The 16682-nt window shown below is 38.2% G+C and overlaps 1 protein-coding gene across 9 annotated transcripts in view; it reads right to left on the bottom strand.

Annotated features, from left to right (window-relative positions):
• The window catches only part of Rbp (RIMS binding protein), a 106521-nt gene that overhangs the window by 10825 nt on the left and 79014 nt on the right, over positions 1–16682 (bottom strand). The window contains exons 18-25 of one of the 9 annotated variants that reach the window (XM_090162591.1): positions 13423–13554; positions 12802–12981; positions 11020–11177; positions 8278–8463; positions 5365–5460; positions 3855–4131; positions 2591–3051; positions 170–464 (exon numbers count right to left, since the gene is read on the bottom strand). In XM_090162591.1, coding sequence (XP_090018717.1) covers positions 170–464; positions 2591–3051; positions 3855–4131; positions 5365–5460; positions 8278–8463; positions 11020–11177; positions 12802–12981; positions 13423–13554 — 1785 coding nt within the window. The remainder of the gene's footprint in view (positions 1–169; positions 465–2590; positions 3052–3854; positions 4132–5364; positions 5461–8277; positions 8464–11019; positions 11178–12801; positions 12982–13422; positions 13555–16682) is intronic. The other 8 variants (XM_090162593.1, XM_090162592.1, XM_090162594.1 and 5 more) reach the window with 8 other exon arrangements.

Here is a 16682-nt window from a genome sequence, read left to right as displayed (position 1 = left end):
CCATCACTAGATCATAGGCGCTACCTCGGAAGATTTTAACTCCCACAGCACCACCTAGAGTCGTTTCTGTCGCGAATAGTTCATTTTTGAATGGCGCTAACCATTTCAGGGCTCTATCTAATTTCCGACCACCGCTGTTACTGATGAAGAAATTGGACACGATTATTACCTGGATTAACGTGTACGCTAGATGAGTGCATTTTGGTTCGGGGCTCTCGTTTGGGGGCGTCGTAGTCGGCGTGGTGAGCGGGGTGTCCCTGGTGCGTGGAGTGGACGTGGCCCCCGTGGTGCGGCGCGTGATGTGCCGCCGGGTGCGGGTGGTGGCTCGTTGGGTGCTGATGATGGTGGACCATTTGGTCTTCGTTCTCCACCTGCACTTCCGACACCATGTTGCAGGGGACATATCCTATTCTGCCCTGCGATTCACCTCTGTAGAAGCCATCGGCGTCTTTGTCTCCGTAGATCTAAACCAATTATTCATCAAATTCATATTTTTTTTCAACCTTCTTTTTAACTGGTTAATTCAAATTTAGGTTAATTGTAAATTCAAATTTAGACTAATGGTACATTCTTATTTAGACTAATAGTATATTCTTATTTAGACTAATAGTATATTCTAATTTAGACTAATGGCAAAGTCAAATTTAGACTAATGGTAAATTTAATTTAGACTAATGGTAAATTTAATTTAGACTTATGGTAAATTTAATTTAGACTTATGATAAAGCCGAATTTAGACTTATGATAAAGCCGAATTTAGGCTAATGGTAAATTAAAGTTTAGACTAATGGTAAATTATAGTTTAGACTAATGGTAAATTATAGTTTAGACTAATGGTAAATTATAGTTTAGACTAATGGTAAATTATAGTTTAGACTAATGGTAAATTATAGTTTAGACTAATGGCAAATTATAGTTTAGACTAATGGTAAATTATAGTTTAGACTAATGGTAAATTATAGTTTAGACTAATGGTAAATTCAAATTTAGGCTAAAAATAAATCGAATTTAGGCTAATGGTAAATTATAGTTTAAACTAATGGTAAAGTCAAATTTAGGCTAATGGTAAATTATATTTTGGACTAATGGTAAATTCAAATTTAGGCTAATGGTAAATTCAAATTTAGGCTAATGGTAAATTCAAATTTAGGCTAATGGTAAATTCAAATTTAGACTAATTGTTAATTCAACTTTAGACTAATGGTAAAGTAAATTTAAACTAATGGTAGATTCTAATTTAGATTAATGGTAAAGTCAAATATAGATTATTGGTAGAGTCAAATTTAGACTAATTGTTAATTATAATTTAGACTAATGCTGTTTTGACGTTTCGAATAATTGTTAATTATAATTTAGACTAATGCTGTTTTGACGTTTCGAATAATTGTTAATAGTAATTTAGAAATAATGCAATAGTTGAATTTCATTCACTGGTGTCATATGTAAAAAGGTCATATGAAAGGACCCGCCGGCGTTTGAGTTTAACCAGTTTCACACGCTTGTTTCCAGAATATAATTGGTCGTATCTGCTAACACTTAGTAAATCTGTCCCGAATTGTTTTCAAACGCCGGTGTGGCCCTTTAAGTATTCATGTGTATTTCCAAGGAACATACAATCATAGACTAAAAAAGGTTTCACAAGGACATTTCGCGAGTGACCCCCCTTAGCTTTTTCCTGTATAACCGGCGGCGCGAGACCCCCCGACTTCGTTTTTTTAGAAAGTGGTGATCACGTGCATATTATTTTCAAACCCATATAGTACCTCACGTGTATCACATCTGATTTCTAAAACACGTGCTAATAAGAATAATATTTGAATCCTTCGAATTTGGTTCGCACCAGCATTTTGATATACGTGGCGCCCTCCCGTGCTGAGACTTTACATGGTCCTAAATTCGCGCGCGAAATATCCTTGTGAAACCTTTCTTAGTCTATCATACAATTAGGGAACATAAATGGAAAACTCTTACATTTCTTGTGCTATTGAAACGGTTTCCATGGAAACGAAATCTCGTGTTAACGAAGCAAGAGCTAAGCTAAATATTGCCAAAGTAAAAAACACACGAGGAATTGTGGTCGTGTGCAAAATCCGATTGTCTAACTTCCATTTGTCGTCAATAAAGTTGATGAGACCTAGGAGCAACAAACACAGCACCCCACACAAGGAGAACGCAACCCGTCAAAAGTCGTGCATTTTCTTGCGTACATTTTTCATTGGTTAGACGCTTTAGAGTTTGCTGCCGTCGGAAGGGGAAAATTCAGAAATAGTCTTCCCCCTTTCCGAAAAACGTTCAGCGTAAAGCCTCGTCCAATGAAATTTGTACACAACAGTGCGTTAGCGTGTTTAAAGGCTAGCTGAGTTCTCCTGGTGTTTGTTACTCCTAGATGGCACGTTTTCCGCCAGCTAGTTGGAAGTTACGTAATTTACGTTATATCCCGCGAACAAGGTTTAATTACAGAAAATACCTTTATGACATACGCGGGTACGTAATCCAATCGAGAATTATGGTATAGGCTATATAGCGTAGCTTCCTCGCGCGTTCTAAGCTGTCTAAATGCGTTCCGCGTAAAAGTAACGAAGAGACAAACCTTTATGAGTTGTCCTTCTTGGAACGGTAGTTCTTCCTCGGCAGCGTCGGGGTTGGGGGACATGGTTTTGGGATCATAGTCGAAGAGAGCCACGAACCATCGGAAGCGGCCTTCCTGGAAGGCCTCGAAGCTCCGGCCCGACTTGGACCCCGCCGTGCGTCCACCGTACACCCCGTTTCCGTATGGAGGCTCCCCGCTCGAATTGTACGCGGGTCCCGACTGGTGCGGGTGTCCGTCCGGGTCATCGTACCTCCGACTGGTCGGCGTCGGTGACTGCGGTCGGTACAGTTGCCTTTCAGTCGACTTTCCCGGCTGGTGGTAGGTGCCTCTGCCACCTTTGGCGTACTGGCGCGACGGGCCGTACTGGCTGTCCTTGACCCGCCCGCGACCCATCTCGTAGTCGTCCTCCGAGAAGTTATCTAGCGAATTGCACTCTTCGCTGGCGCTGTCTTTAGTGATTTCTGAGGGAAACAACCCCCACAGAATGAGACACCAGGATGTGGCGCTTTACGCGAGACGTTTCAAAATACGAAGACACCATTGCCACAATGACCAACGATTGATCGTTTATATTGGTTGTTTTTACGCGTTTCATTCTTATTTTCATTTTGGACGTTGATTCGATTTTACATATGTTGTATGTATGTGTACTTTTAGATGTTGAACAGGAATCTGTATTTTTAGGTGTTGAACACGAATATACATGATTTTAGATATTGTACATGATCCTATATACTTATAGATGTTGAACATTAATATATGTATTTTTAGATGTTGAACATAAACCCATATACTTTTAGATGTCGAACATAAACCCATATACTTTTAGATGTCGAACATGAACCTATATATTTTTAGATGTTGAACTCTAATCTATGTATTTTAGATGTTGAACATGAACGTATGTACTTTTAGCCCTTAAAGATCTCGTGCCTATGTAGTTATCTAGAATCTTTGCATATGAACATATATAAAATTATACATTGAATGTTTGACGTTGGCCCTAATATTAGACCTCGAAACGACAATTTTAGACATTCTAGCAATTAATGAAAAGACATATCCACTTCTTGAAACGCCTCGCGTGTGAGTATAGGTGAGTAGGTCACAATACAATCCGTGGGTACATTGGGCGACCGTTGAAATCGGACATTAATCCGCAACCCCCGATTTGTGGCGCTCGCCCAATATAGAGCGAGTGGGTGTCGGGTGGGCGTGACCCGGAAGCGCGTCACCGGAAGCGCGTAGAGAAGAAAGGCCTCACCGATCGCCGGGATCCCTCCCTGAGACTGAGGGTAGATCTCCTTATCACTGAGGTTCTCGTCGTGTTCGATGATGAGTTGTCCGGCCGAGTTGCGTCGCTCCCGCATGTTGGTGACCCTTCGATGACTGGGGAGGTCGTCGCGTGTCAGGCCCCCGTGACCTTTGACCTTGTCCCTGCCGGACACGTTTCGAGAGGACACGTTTTTGGGTACGTGCGCACTTTGATGGCGGCTCGAATGGCGGCTTCGGTCCGCGGGGTGTCCTGACTCTTTGATCTGCTTCGAGGAACACGCGGGTTCCAAAAAGGGGGGGAATTGGTGGGAAGGAAATTAGTCACGCATTTTGTTCTTGGGCGTTCGCTCGACAGGCTCGTGTATGAAATTTAGTCCAGTTTATTTTACTGTTACACGTCTCTAGGCGTCCTCGGCAGTTCCGTCACGCGAATACGTCATTCGCGGTTTGAAGGCGAGAGTGTTTTCACGATCGAGATACTTTCAAATTAGACTAATTATTAGTAGATCCCTAGCTTAAAACTACTCGGGGTTGGGACCGAAATCGAACCTAATTCGTAATCAGTTTTAGAAATAAAGTTTTTGTGCAAAAGATCTAAATACGGTATTTTCGAAACTAATAATTTTAAAAAGTAAACTGTAGTCATGGAAATAAAGTTTATTTCTTGGAACCAGTGACTAGTGCGCTTAATCCTATAATTGATGTTTAAAATTAATAAACTAGCTTAAGAAACGAAAATGGTGGATCAAATTTGATGCCAAAATTATATTCAAATTCAACATGGATCCGAAAATGGTCATCCTAAATGTTTTATACAATGCAGGCTATTCAGATTAATTATGGTTTGAACAATAATATTTGATACAAACAGAATTAGATTCAAACTGGATACAGCTTTGGCTCAAATTATAGGGCTGTGCGAGTACCCGACGATTTTTGAGGTCAGATACTCGAACTCGAACTCGAATAAGAAAATTTTAAATACTCATCGATTATCGAGTATTAGAAATTTGTCTTAATCTGGTACTCGAATACGCGACCTGTAAATCTCGCCGAATTTTTTTATCGCCGACAATATTCAGGTAATCGACCAATCGTCAGGTACTCGAAAATAATCCCTATGTCATTAGTTTACGGGTTTATCTGACTACTTGACTACTCGAACAAAGAAAATTTGGAAATAATCGAATACTCGACTACCCGATGAAAAATTTATTAATATTCAAAAGCCGACTCGATTGCGTAAACCACAACTCGCACAGTCTACAAATTATCTTCGTAAGGGATCCCGGGTTCTGAGTAAATGAACTGGTACAAGCAATTAATCCGACTAATAGACCAGCCTTATATCCAAACTTATCACCAGACGACTGGTAACGCGCTTGAAAACGAACTGACTTCGACGTGAAAATACTCGTGTAGCCTCACTGACAACGCGTCGGACAGAATTGCGGAGGACATTGATTGATTCTGCTTAAGTGGTAGATTAGGTGTGGTACCTCGTAAGATGCTGAATCTGTCTCGACCTCTTCCTGGATGTCGGACAACTCAGAACGACTACTCTCCACTTGACTATCCTCCCTCAACGCTAAATCCTAATGCAACGTCAGTTAATCAACTATCAGGTACGCTCTCTAACGCGCGTGGACAATTAACAACATCATTACTTCAATAATGAGCCAAAGCTAAGCCAGCAGCCCGGCCAATTGGAATAGTTCATATATATCGACACCCATAAATTGAGTAATCACCCGGAAAAATCGAGATTAGTTCGTAACATTATTAACGTATAATTTTTGGAAAACCTATAAATAAAATTTGCGATGGTACTAAAGGCGTGTACAATAAATTTTGATACAGCGGAATTATTTCAGAACACTGACAAATTCAGTAGCCAGAGACATCTATCTTTAAAATTTTCAATGGAAGCTGTCTTGTTGACGAAAAATTTTCAGTTTTTCCATTATTCTTACTTCAACCTTGAAAATTTGACGTTTTAAATATCCGAATAATATGTCCAAATATAAAATTTTATTATTTTTATTTAATTCGTAGAAATTTATATTATCTCTAAGAATTACCAATTATGACTTATTTCTAAAGAAAATATACACGAATCAACGATATACGCATTCTAGGTTAAACCAAATTTCCCCTATTGTTACGAACTATCCATATGATATATTAATTAATTTAGGTGTTACCCTCCGTATGAGCCGCGATAGATACGCGCTAGATCAATGGCCCATCAGCCCCACCAATGAGAAAAAATACAACACGATTACGTGACAACTCAAAAAAATGAAAAATAAAAAATAGATTAGTCGAGACTAAATTTCAGACATAGGCCCGCCATTTTGGACGATATATTCAGAGTTCGAAGAACACGTGGGTTTGACAATACTTCAACACTGAACGGGGGTGAATATGTTTAGATCCAAGTTATACTGGGAATCGAATCGATCTGACCAAAAGGAGGATGGTTTAGTGGGATGGTTCCAAAAATGCTCTCAATGTTCAAAAAAACCCAAAAACATCCACATCAACTCGTGCGTGTGCAAAACTGGATCTTCGTGAACAGCGGGATCCGGGATTCGGTACGAAACACGCGAAGTTGGATTTGAGTGGGAGAAGAAAAATAAATGTTTTAATTCGTGAGAAAGAGACAGAACAGAGTCGAAAACATGCAGCAAGCCACCAGTACCATTGCTCATTCCAATAGATGGGTCCATTCAGTATCACGGGTATCATAGCGATCTACGCTGGCACTCAATTCGGGGATTTGCTTTTGTGATTTTCAAACGTTATTTGTGTCGTTCAGATTTTGGCCCGATTTTAATTCGTGTTCGTCTTAAGACTAGAATCTCAAATTTGGAATATTTTACTTTTGAGTATATTACCAAACCACTTCTGATATTCTGTGTTAGGAAATCATTTTCAATATCCTGGGCACGGAATAGTCATCCGACGAACCGTTCATGTAAAATCCATTTGATATTCCGTGTACACCAAAACATTCGTCCATATGTTGTGTACATAAAATATTCGTTCATATTTCGTGTACACAAAAACATTCGTCCATATTTCGTATACACAAAAACTTTCGTTCCATATTTCGCGTACACACAACCATTCGTCCTTATTTCATGTACACGAAAACATTCGATCCATATTTCGTGTACACAAACACATTTTGTGTACACAAAACCATTTATCCATATTACGTGTACACAAAACCATTTATCCATATTACGTGTACACAAAACCATTTATAAATATTTCTTGTACACAAAAACCCTTATTCCATATTTCGTGTACACAAAACACCTATACTATATTTCGTGTACATAAAAACATTCGTTCATTATTTCGCGTACACTAAACATTTGTTCATATTTCGTGTACACAAAAACATTCGTTCCATATTTTACGTACACAAAAACATTCGGTGTACGGAATAGTCATCCGACAAACCGTTTATGGAAAACCGATGTGATATTTCGAGTACATTAACACATTCTTTCCATATTTCGAGTACACAACCATTTGTCCATATTTCGTGTACACAAAAACATTCGGTGTAGGGAAGTCTTCCGATAAACCGTTTATGGAAAACCGATTGGATATTTCGTGTACAGAAAACATTAGTTCCACGTTTCGTGTACACAAAACATTCGTTCTATATTTCATGTACATAAAAACATTCGTTTCATATTTTGTGTACACAAAAACATTCGTTCCATATTTTGTGAACCGAAAACGTTCATTTTATATTCCACAGAAAATCATCAGCAGCCCAACCGGTTTTTCCGTACAAAAATATAAACCCTCGTCTGATATTCAAAGTATAAAATCCTTGCGATATTATCTGCACAAAATAACCGATTTTGTAAGCCTTGTACAGAAAAAAACCCGTAAAAATGGTAGATCTAATTGGGTTCAAAATTGACATCAAAAACTGGGCAGATCCAAATTCAACTTCGATCGAAAGTTGTATCCAAAAATTCGTTACATTTGATCCAATTACAAAACATGAAAATTCAACTTCATTCCAATTTGATCAAAAATATTTGGACTTTGGATCGAATAATTTTTGTAAAAGATATTTAACGCGGAATTGTTCAACGCTATTAAGTCACAAATGCTGAATCACAAATCTTTGAAATCACAGAGCAATTCCTTCAATAAAAGAGGTTAAAAGCGAAAAAACACATTTTTTAAACCCTCGTAAAGCGGCGAGGTTATTAATGTTTTTATTGCGTTTAACCTGCGACTGAATTTCCAGCGGAAGAACATCATGACGTATAGACAAAAGACGGGTCGACCAAGACGGGGTTCAAATATCGTTTTATGCGTTTCTGGGGTGAAATGAGAGAGAGAGAGAGAGAGAGCATTGTGATTGTAGCAAGTACCTGATCTTCGTAAGGGGAGAATTCGCCGGGGTCGAATTCTCGAGTTCTGCGGGTGACATGGTCGATCAGTTCCGCTAACTCAGTATCCGATTCCGAGTCGGTAATCGAGCCTGGGTTTTCGGAAGATTCGACCTCGAGGTGTACCGGACCATCTCTGCTCTCGACAAGCACGCATGACCTCGAGTTCTTTCAGTGATTCGCAGCGTTTATGTACAGATATATACACAATTTAACACACGGTAACAGAATCGCGATTTCGGGCTCGGGTTTTTATTACACTCGCCACTAATTTCTAAATAAAATATTATATCAACTCTCAAAACGGGACATTTTTCTCAAATTAAAGGTCAAATTTTGAAATTCACAGGGTATAATAATTTTTAATTCAATTTACGTTTGGGTAAAACATTTGTAATTTATGTTGAAATGGTCACGTGTAATTTCTAGAGTATAGTCGAAAATCTCAACACACCATTTTTTTCCGTCAATGGACAAATTAAGCCACCCTTTGAAAACTCCAACGGGGGAACTTGTAGATGTGTACATTGTACAGAATAAAACTACGTCTACACCTAGGCTACAAGTTTTCCATCGGTGGATTAAATTGTCTATTTTTCAAATTAAAGTTTGCGACACAGAATAAAAATTATTTAATTTCGCCAATTTTTCGTTGAATAATTTTCATAATCGTATATTTAAAAAAAGTGATATTTCGCAGTCAATGAGACATTTCCGTGACAATTAATTAAATGTAAAATTGTTATTTTTTTTCAACGGATTAAACGCTGTTTTGAGGTTTTTCTACAAAGCGGCGATTTTTATTCACAAATTTGGTATTTTTAAATTTTATATTAATTTAATTTAACATCTAATTTTTAATATCCCCTTAAATTTTCTAAACTCTACCTTATACATTTTTGTAGAAAAATGCCTTGTTTGAGCAAATTATCTACGGATGAACTAATTTCATTTTTCTTTAAAAAGCAAATCAATTTTCGATTCGAGGGGTAGGGATTTTAATTTATAATTAAAGTAATTAAATGAACTTGCAAGTTAAATGTGTTCCTAGATATCTTATCATGCGGGAAACTACTCTCTACCAACTTAAGTGCATTAATTGAATTATTTTTATTTATTTATATGGAAAATCGCTCACTATCAACTGTAATTTTCAGTAATTAAGTACTTAAACGCATGAAACATACTTTGAAAAAAATAAATGAAAAATAAAAACAGGATGAAAGTTTAACTTTGTGGGGGGGGGAGGGTGAATGTTTGAAATGAATATCATTTGGTAGAAAATTCGGAAGAGGAAGACGAGTTGAAACCCTTTGTGTCCTATCTTTCACCCAAGATTTGTTGCCCAACACTGTCGCACAACTTGGTTGCCCAACACTGTCGTGCAACTTGGTTGTTCAAACAAATTGCTCAAATTAATAGGTAAAACTTCCGAGCATTCTTTTTTCAGAGTTTAAATCGAAACTTAAATACTCTTCCCCCGTCTCTACCGCCCAAGATAGGTGGAAAGGGTTCCTAACCTCTTCGTGCTCTTTGGTAGTCGAATCCGTCCATAACGATATGTTATGTGCCTTCAGATTTCTTATCTACTAACCATTTCAAACAGGCTCAAAGTTTCAATTAATTAAGAATTTTGAATCGGTTTTCTTTAATATTGAGTTAATTAACCGGCAACATTAGCTAATAAAATTAAAATATGAAATCAGTTTTAGAAATTAACTTTAGGATCTCTAATACAGACTGGATAATCGATATTTCACAATGTTAATATTTATTTTGGTAATTTTTTAAATTTGAATAGTTTTTAATTTCGTAATTTTATTTTTGTATTTTTGTTGGTAATTTTTTAAATTTGAATACTAAATTTGGTAATTTTATTTTTGTAATTTTGTTTGGTAATTTTTTAAATTTGAATACCAAATTTGGTAATTTTATTTTTGTAATTTTTTGGTAATTTTTTAAATTTGAATACTAAAATTGGTAATTTTATTTTTGTAATCTTTTGGTAATTTTTTAAATTTGAATACTAAAATTGGTAATTTTATTTTTGTAATCTTTTGGTAATTTTTTAAATTTGAATACTAAAATTGGTAATTTTATTTTTGTAATCTTTTGGTAATTTTTTAAATTTGAATACTAAAATTGGTAATTTTATTTTTGTAATCTTTTGGTAATTTTTTAAATTTGAATACTAAAATTGGTAATTTTATTTTTGTAATCTTTTGGTAATTTTTTAAATTTGAATACTAAAATTGGTAATTTTATTTTTGTAATTTTTTTCGTCTCTTTTTTTTGTAATTTTTTCAATAGTTTTTAAGTTTGATGTTTTTTTAGTAATGCAAATTTATGTAAGTAAATATCATTTTCATTCGGTATAAACGGATCTCGACTTGAACAATATCATCTTCATAAATTAATTAATTCCCGCGGGTAATATCGGAAAGGTACCCCATGCCAATTTTATTTTAAAAGAGTATAATTTAAAATCGTAGATTTGAGGGTGATTATGGGGCGGGAGTAGATTGCGTGCGATGTGTAAAAATAACACGTAGTAATTGTGACAGTAATTGCGGGTAAAAATCGAATAATAGGGGTGAAACCGGACCCACGACTTCCAATAAATGTAATTCGAAAGCGCGGTGCAAAAGAACTCGCGACGGTGGAAAAAGAAATGAAATCAAAGCCAGAAGAAATGCGTGTGAAGCTAGCGAGTCAAAGGCTTACTTTGTTGGAAGATCTGGTGTTTACGCCTTTGTAGAGCTCCTCCGGGATGCTGCACGGCAGGGAGTCGGAAGACAGACCATCCCCCGACTTGGTTCGGACCGTCACGGCTTTCTTGGGCAGTGACGCGATTTCTGATATGTCCAGCAAAGCGTGATCTCCTGTCCCGAAAGAAAACGTTACAATAAATGCCACTATGCGTGCAAATTTCGGGTTTATATTTATTACGCAATATCCAAGCATCTAGTGCCTGTAAACTAGAGCCATCTACCGGATGACGCGAAACTGTTCACACGCGTGGATTAGGCCTTCACTCGTAATTTAAGAGCCGTAATATTGTCAAGAAGGTATTTTTTTATTTAAAAAAAATAATAATTCATAATTAACCATGGCTCAAAGTTTTAACATTTATAATAATATATATTTTTTTCCTTAAATTTCTTAATAATATATTTATTTAGTTTTATGTTGACGGTGTAGCTAGCACTTTGGCCTCGCAGCGAGAGGAGCCGGGTTCGGTCCCAGCTTGAGGCACTGGGTGAAAACTCTGAACCACTCCTTCCGCGTTGAGTTTGCAAGTTCTCTCCCCACTGGTTTAAGGGGTTTTCCCGGCTCTTCGGTTTCTCTTTTCCATAAAAACGTATAGAGGTTAACGATAATAGTTAGTTTAGGGAGCTGTTGGCTCACGTGGCTTGAAGGGCTTGCCACCACCCTCCAAGGCCCAAGGCGGTGCCTTGGGTGCCTAGCTGATTATTATTATTAAAATACTGTACAATAGACTATCACATCGTGTAGGGAGGACGCTTATTTTCTCTACACGAGCGTAGGCAATAATCAAAGTACGATGGTTGCGACGTTTGACCGTACCTTCTTCGGTGTATTAGTATCCCAGGAAAAATAGTTCAAACTTTTATTTTTCCATTCTGTACCCTTTTTACTCCAGTGAAATTGCTTTTATTTTAAATAATCACGCGTTTAATTGATGTAACTTTTATTACGTTTCAAAAGTTGTTTTGGTTCTAGGTTATTTCATTGTACCGTTTCCATTGATAAAAAGTGCCACGAGTAAGATCCATTTAACTCCCTAGTTAGTTAGTAAAACTATAATTAATCAATGATTAAAAAACACTTTAAAAAGAGATTCTAATTAACATTTGAATGCATAATCCAAACTCTTCCCGGGTCTTACTGAAAACAGGTCGATACATAGGTTATCAGTAAGCCTAAGAACGTGCTCGATATCAGGATCGTTTTATGGAGAGGTCAGTGTACTAGCCTATCTCGGTCATATAACGAGGAAGGGAGGTTGGGGGACGAAATGGAATACTTCGAAAGGAAAATATTCCTGTGCCTCGTCGCGCCATCTAACCACAGCTAGTGGAACTTGTACCGTATAATATGGTAGACTGAATATTGGCTGTAGCCATCTATGGAACCTTAACATTTTATTACATTATGTAATTTCTATTTAATTATTTTGATATAATTAGAAATAATTAAGAAGACAAATATAATACCATAAGATAATTAATTTAATTATTTTCTTATAAGTAGTTTGGGATATCAGTATAGATGGCGCCTAATAACAAAGTAATATTTAGTTACCGTAATTTAATAAAAATCGTAGCTCTAGCTTTAACGTAGCCAGAGCTACGATATTTTAAAACTCGGGTAACGATTTCTTCCCTAGCCTGAATCTGACGTTCGAGTTCCGCCGAAAAATGAGTGTGCCCTGACCTTTCTATAAAATGATAATGGCAAGAATGGAAAGCACGGTAGTCTTACCGGTGGGGCTATTAACTTCGACAATCTTCTTTCCACCGGCGAAGACGGCGTACCCGCTGACGGCGCTGGTCATGTCGTTGGGCTCGTGGTCGTCGTTCTTGACGGGCATCCACGTGACCAGCAGCGTCCCATCCTGAGGTCCGGACTCAATTTGGATATCTACCGGTGGATCGGGAATTCCTAAAATACAGCGACAACCAAAGCTAATCGATTCTTTACGGGCTTTCTTCGAGGTTTTAACAGTGGGCGCATAGCAATGATAATATATATATATATACACAGAGATAGATAGAGATAAGATAGAGATAGAGAGAAGATAGAGAAAGAAGATAGAGAGATAGAGGCAAAGGCTGAACTACGGGGGACCAAGGACCCCGCCACCAAATAGGCCACGCGGGCTACGGAAAGAGAGAAAGGTGCTAGTTTCAAAAAAAGGGGAGGGGTTTCTGATATTGCGGGTGATCTCTAAGGTCGTTCCAAAATGCGCACTGTGGATGGTGTCGTTAGTATCAAAAGGGCAGAGGGGGGGGGGTAGGAAATGTCATATAGTACCCACGGAAGTGTAACCGACAAAAAGAATGATTTTCTTGTTGAGACAGTAGCGTCAAAATGGCGACATACCTTTCGGCAGCGTCCTAAAGTCCACGAATCCCGTCAACATCTCCAGCTTGCGAGGGTTCTTCTCGTCGTTGTACAGAAGCTTGCCCGGTTTCGCCCTCACCGACACTCGGTACATGGTGTTCGGGGTTAAACCTAGCGAAGTTCAAAGTGGGCCGCGTTAAAACCTAGCGAAGTTCAAAGTGGGCCGCGTTAAAACCTAGCGAAGTTCAAAGTGTACCGCGTTTAAACCTAGCGAAGTTCAAAGTGTACCGCGTTAAAACCTAGCGAAGTTCAAAGTGTACCGCGTTTAAACCTAGCGAAGTTCAAAGTGTACCGCGTTTAAACCTAGCGAAGTTCAGAGTGCACCGCGTTTAAACCTAGCGAAGTTCAAAGTGGACCGCGTTTAAACCTAGCGAAGTTCAAAGTGTACCGCGTTTAAACCTAGCGAAGTTCAAAGTGGACCGCGTTAAAACCTAGCGAAGTTCAAAGTGGACCGCGTTAAAACCTAGCGAAGTTCAAAGTGGACCGCGTTTAAACCTAGCGAAGTTCAAAGTGGACCGTGTTTAAACCTAGCGAAGTTCAAAGTGGACCGCGTTTAAACCTAGCGAAGTTCAAAGTGTACCGCGTTTAAACCTAGCGAAGTTCAAAGTGTACCGCGTTTAAACCTAGCGAAGTTCAAAGTGGACCGCGTTTAAACCTAGCGAAGTTCAGAGTGCACCGCGTTTAAACCTAGCGAAGTTCAAAGTGGACCGCGTTTAAACCTAGCGAAGTTCAAAGTGGACCGCGTTAAAACCTAGGGAAGTTCAAAGTGTACCGCGTTTAAACCTAGCGAAGTTCAGAGTGCACCGCGTTTAAACCTAGCGAAGTTCAGAGTGCACCGCGTTTAAACCTAGCGAAGTTCAAAGTGTACCGCGTTTAAACCTAGCGAAGTTCAAAGTGGACCGCGTTAAAACCTAGGGAAGTTCAAAGTGTACCGCTTTAAAACCAAGCGAAGTTCAAAGTGTACCGCGTTTAAAACTAGCGAAGTTCAGAGTGCACCGCGTTTAAACCTAGCGAAATTCAAAGTGTACCGCTTTAAAACCTAGCGAAGTTCAAAGTGTACCGCGTTAAAACCTAGCGAAGTTCAAAGTGTACCGCGTTAAAACCTAGCGAAGTTCAAAGTGTACCGCGTTTAAACCTAGCAAAGTTCAAAGTGTACCGCGTTTAAACCTAGCGAAGTTCAAAGTGTACCGCGTTAAAACCTAGCGAAGAGGAAAAATTCCACCTCTCGAAAACCTTCCGAGAGATTAGCCTGTACAAAATAAAGCTACGTCTACACTCCAGCCTGTTTCACACTACACGTTTTCGAGAGGGTAGCTTAAACTTCTATTTAGAAAACATCCAGCTAAGGACAAATTCTAAATTCTAAATTTAACTTTTCTTAATTTATTTTACTAAACTTCTAAATCCTAAATAAAACCAAGAATTGAGTTATTTGTACTGAGGGAGAATGGCTATTTTGAGACGGTTTGCGGCAAAAGCGTTGGAAAACATCGGTTGTAGGGAACCGATGAGATTCCGAGCTGATTGGATTTTTGAAGGGGACAGCGCTAAAAATCGCCTTAGCATAGGGTACATTCAATATAGCAAATCTGGGAAAAATCGGTTTTTACTTGTCGTCATAGTGACGTAGGAAGTTACTGAACGGTGTTATTTCTAATCAGCGCTGTTTTTAAAGATGGCGGCTATAAATGTTACGAAGCCCGAAAATCAGAGGAAGCGAAAAATAATATTTTCAATAATTAATAAGCTGGTAAAAGACGAAATCGTTGACGACAATATTCTTTATTGTTGCAGCCATTGAGTTGGGAATAAATAGAAGTACAACTAAATCTGGCTGGCGCGGGACCAATTTCGTTCAATAAGGAGACTTAATCAACTTTATCGTTCTACCGTGGCGGCATCTGTCTCTAGTGGTGGCCACTATATTGCAATTGATTTTTTTCGGGAATCTGATGCGAAATTGAAATGTATTACTGTGAAGTAACAAACAAACCTTTGAAGTTGTTTAAAAATAATTTTATTCTGTCAACACGATCCTTTTTAACTCAAGTTACGGTGAGTTAGCTAATAATTATTTATTTTTAGCCATATAACTTTACAAAGTATAGATGGCGCTACCGCCTAATTATAAAGATGAATTTCGTACAGTCTTATGAGAACAGGTCCCGCGTAACCATGGCAACCGAAATCGTAATTGTAATTCTAGCAGTATTATTCCCAATCCAATGGTTGCAGCGATCAGTCTTTTATTACAAAAGCGAAAACGGCCATTGCAGTAGCTGAGGCATTCCAATTAAATGATAGGCCTTTGACCAAACCGTAGAATTGTTGATTAAAACTACAGTTGTATAATTTTAACTCCTCCGCCAGCTAAACTGTAAACACCGACGCGTTTAACGTCAAGACATAAAAAAACCTTCCCTCCGAAATGGTTTTTTTATGAGCATCGGATGTCCATCTTGACGCGAAAAATCGTACAGTAACAAAGGGTTGTCATCGATTACTTATCGATGTTTTTGATGTGGGTTACTGAACGTCAAGGTTGATAGAGACGCTAATATAGGTTAGCTCGCGCGGACGTTTTTGAAGCTTTAAAATACGAGACAAAAAGAAAGTGGTAGGGTCTGATGACTACCTCACTAAAACAATCGATAAGAGTTTCAGACGTAATAAAGTACGCTAAGAAATATCAAACATACATTGGTTAGGTAGTCAAAAGTCAGAGCAAATATAATCCGAGGACATAATACAACTTTTTTAAATCGTGACGTTGGTGTCAGATCCTTGAAACATAAAACAAAAAAATTTACCATTTCAAATCAAGCGTGAGCACCCCTTGACTGAACGTACCCATAGTCATTCTCCCGACAGTTTAAATATATACATTCTTGATAAGCAGATTGGACGTACACTAATAAATCCCCAAAAACTCACACACAAGCGCATAATCTAGAAAAAAAATCCTTTTCGAAAAAAAAACTGAAAAGGTTAAAGGGGAACGGCCTTATTTCCGTATCAAAAGATTAACAAGACGTTCAATACACTAACACGTACCTTTTTTTGTCTTGAAAAAATAGCTTTTGGCCCAAAAAGTTGAAACGAAAAATAACGCCAGGTGTTTTTGTTCGAATTTTCGCCGCCATCTTAGGGGCTGCCGCCAGCGACCCTAACCCCGTATGAGCGATTTGCGAACTATCCTAACTTTTAAAATCGCGCAATTTAGGCTTAGGTCTCTTATA

The sequence above is a fragment of the Leiobunum rupestre genome, chromosome 11 (genome assembly GCF_980474605.1).
Source record: "Leiobunum rupestre chromosome 11, qqLeiRupe1.1.hap1, whole genome shotgun sequence".
Taxonomy (NCBI): domain Eukaryota; kingdom Metazoa; phylum Arthropoda; class Arachnida; order Opiliones; family Sclerosomatidae; genus Leiobunum; species Leiobunum rupestre.
This window is presented reverse-complemented; position numbering and strand designations above follow the sequence as displayed.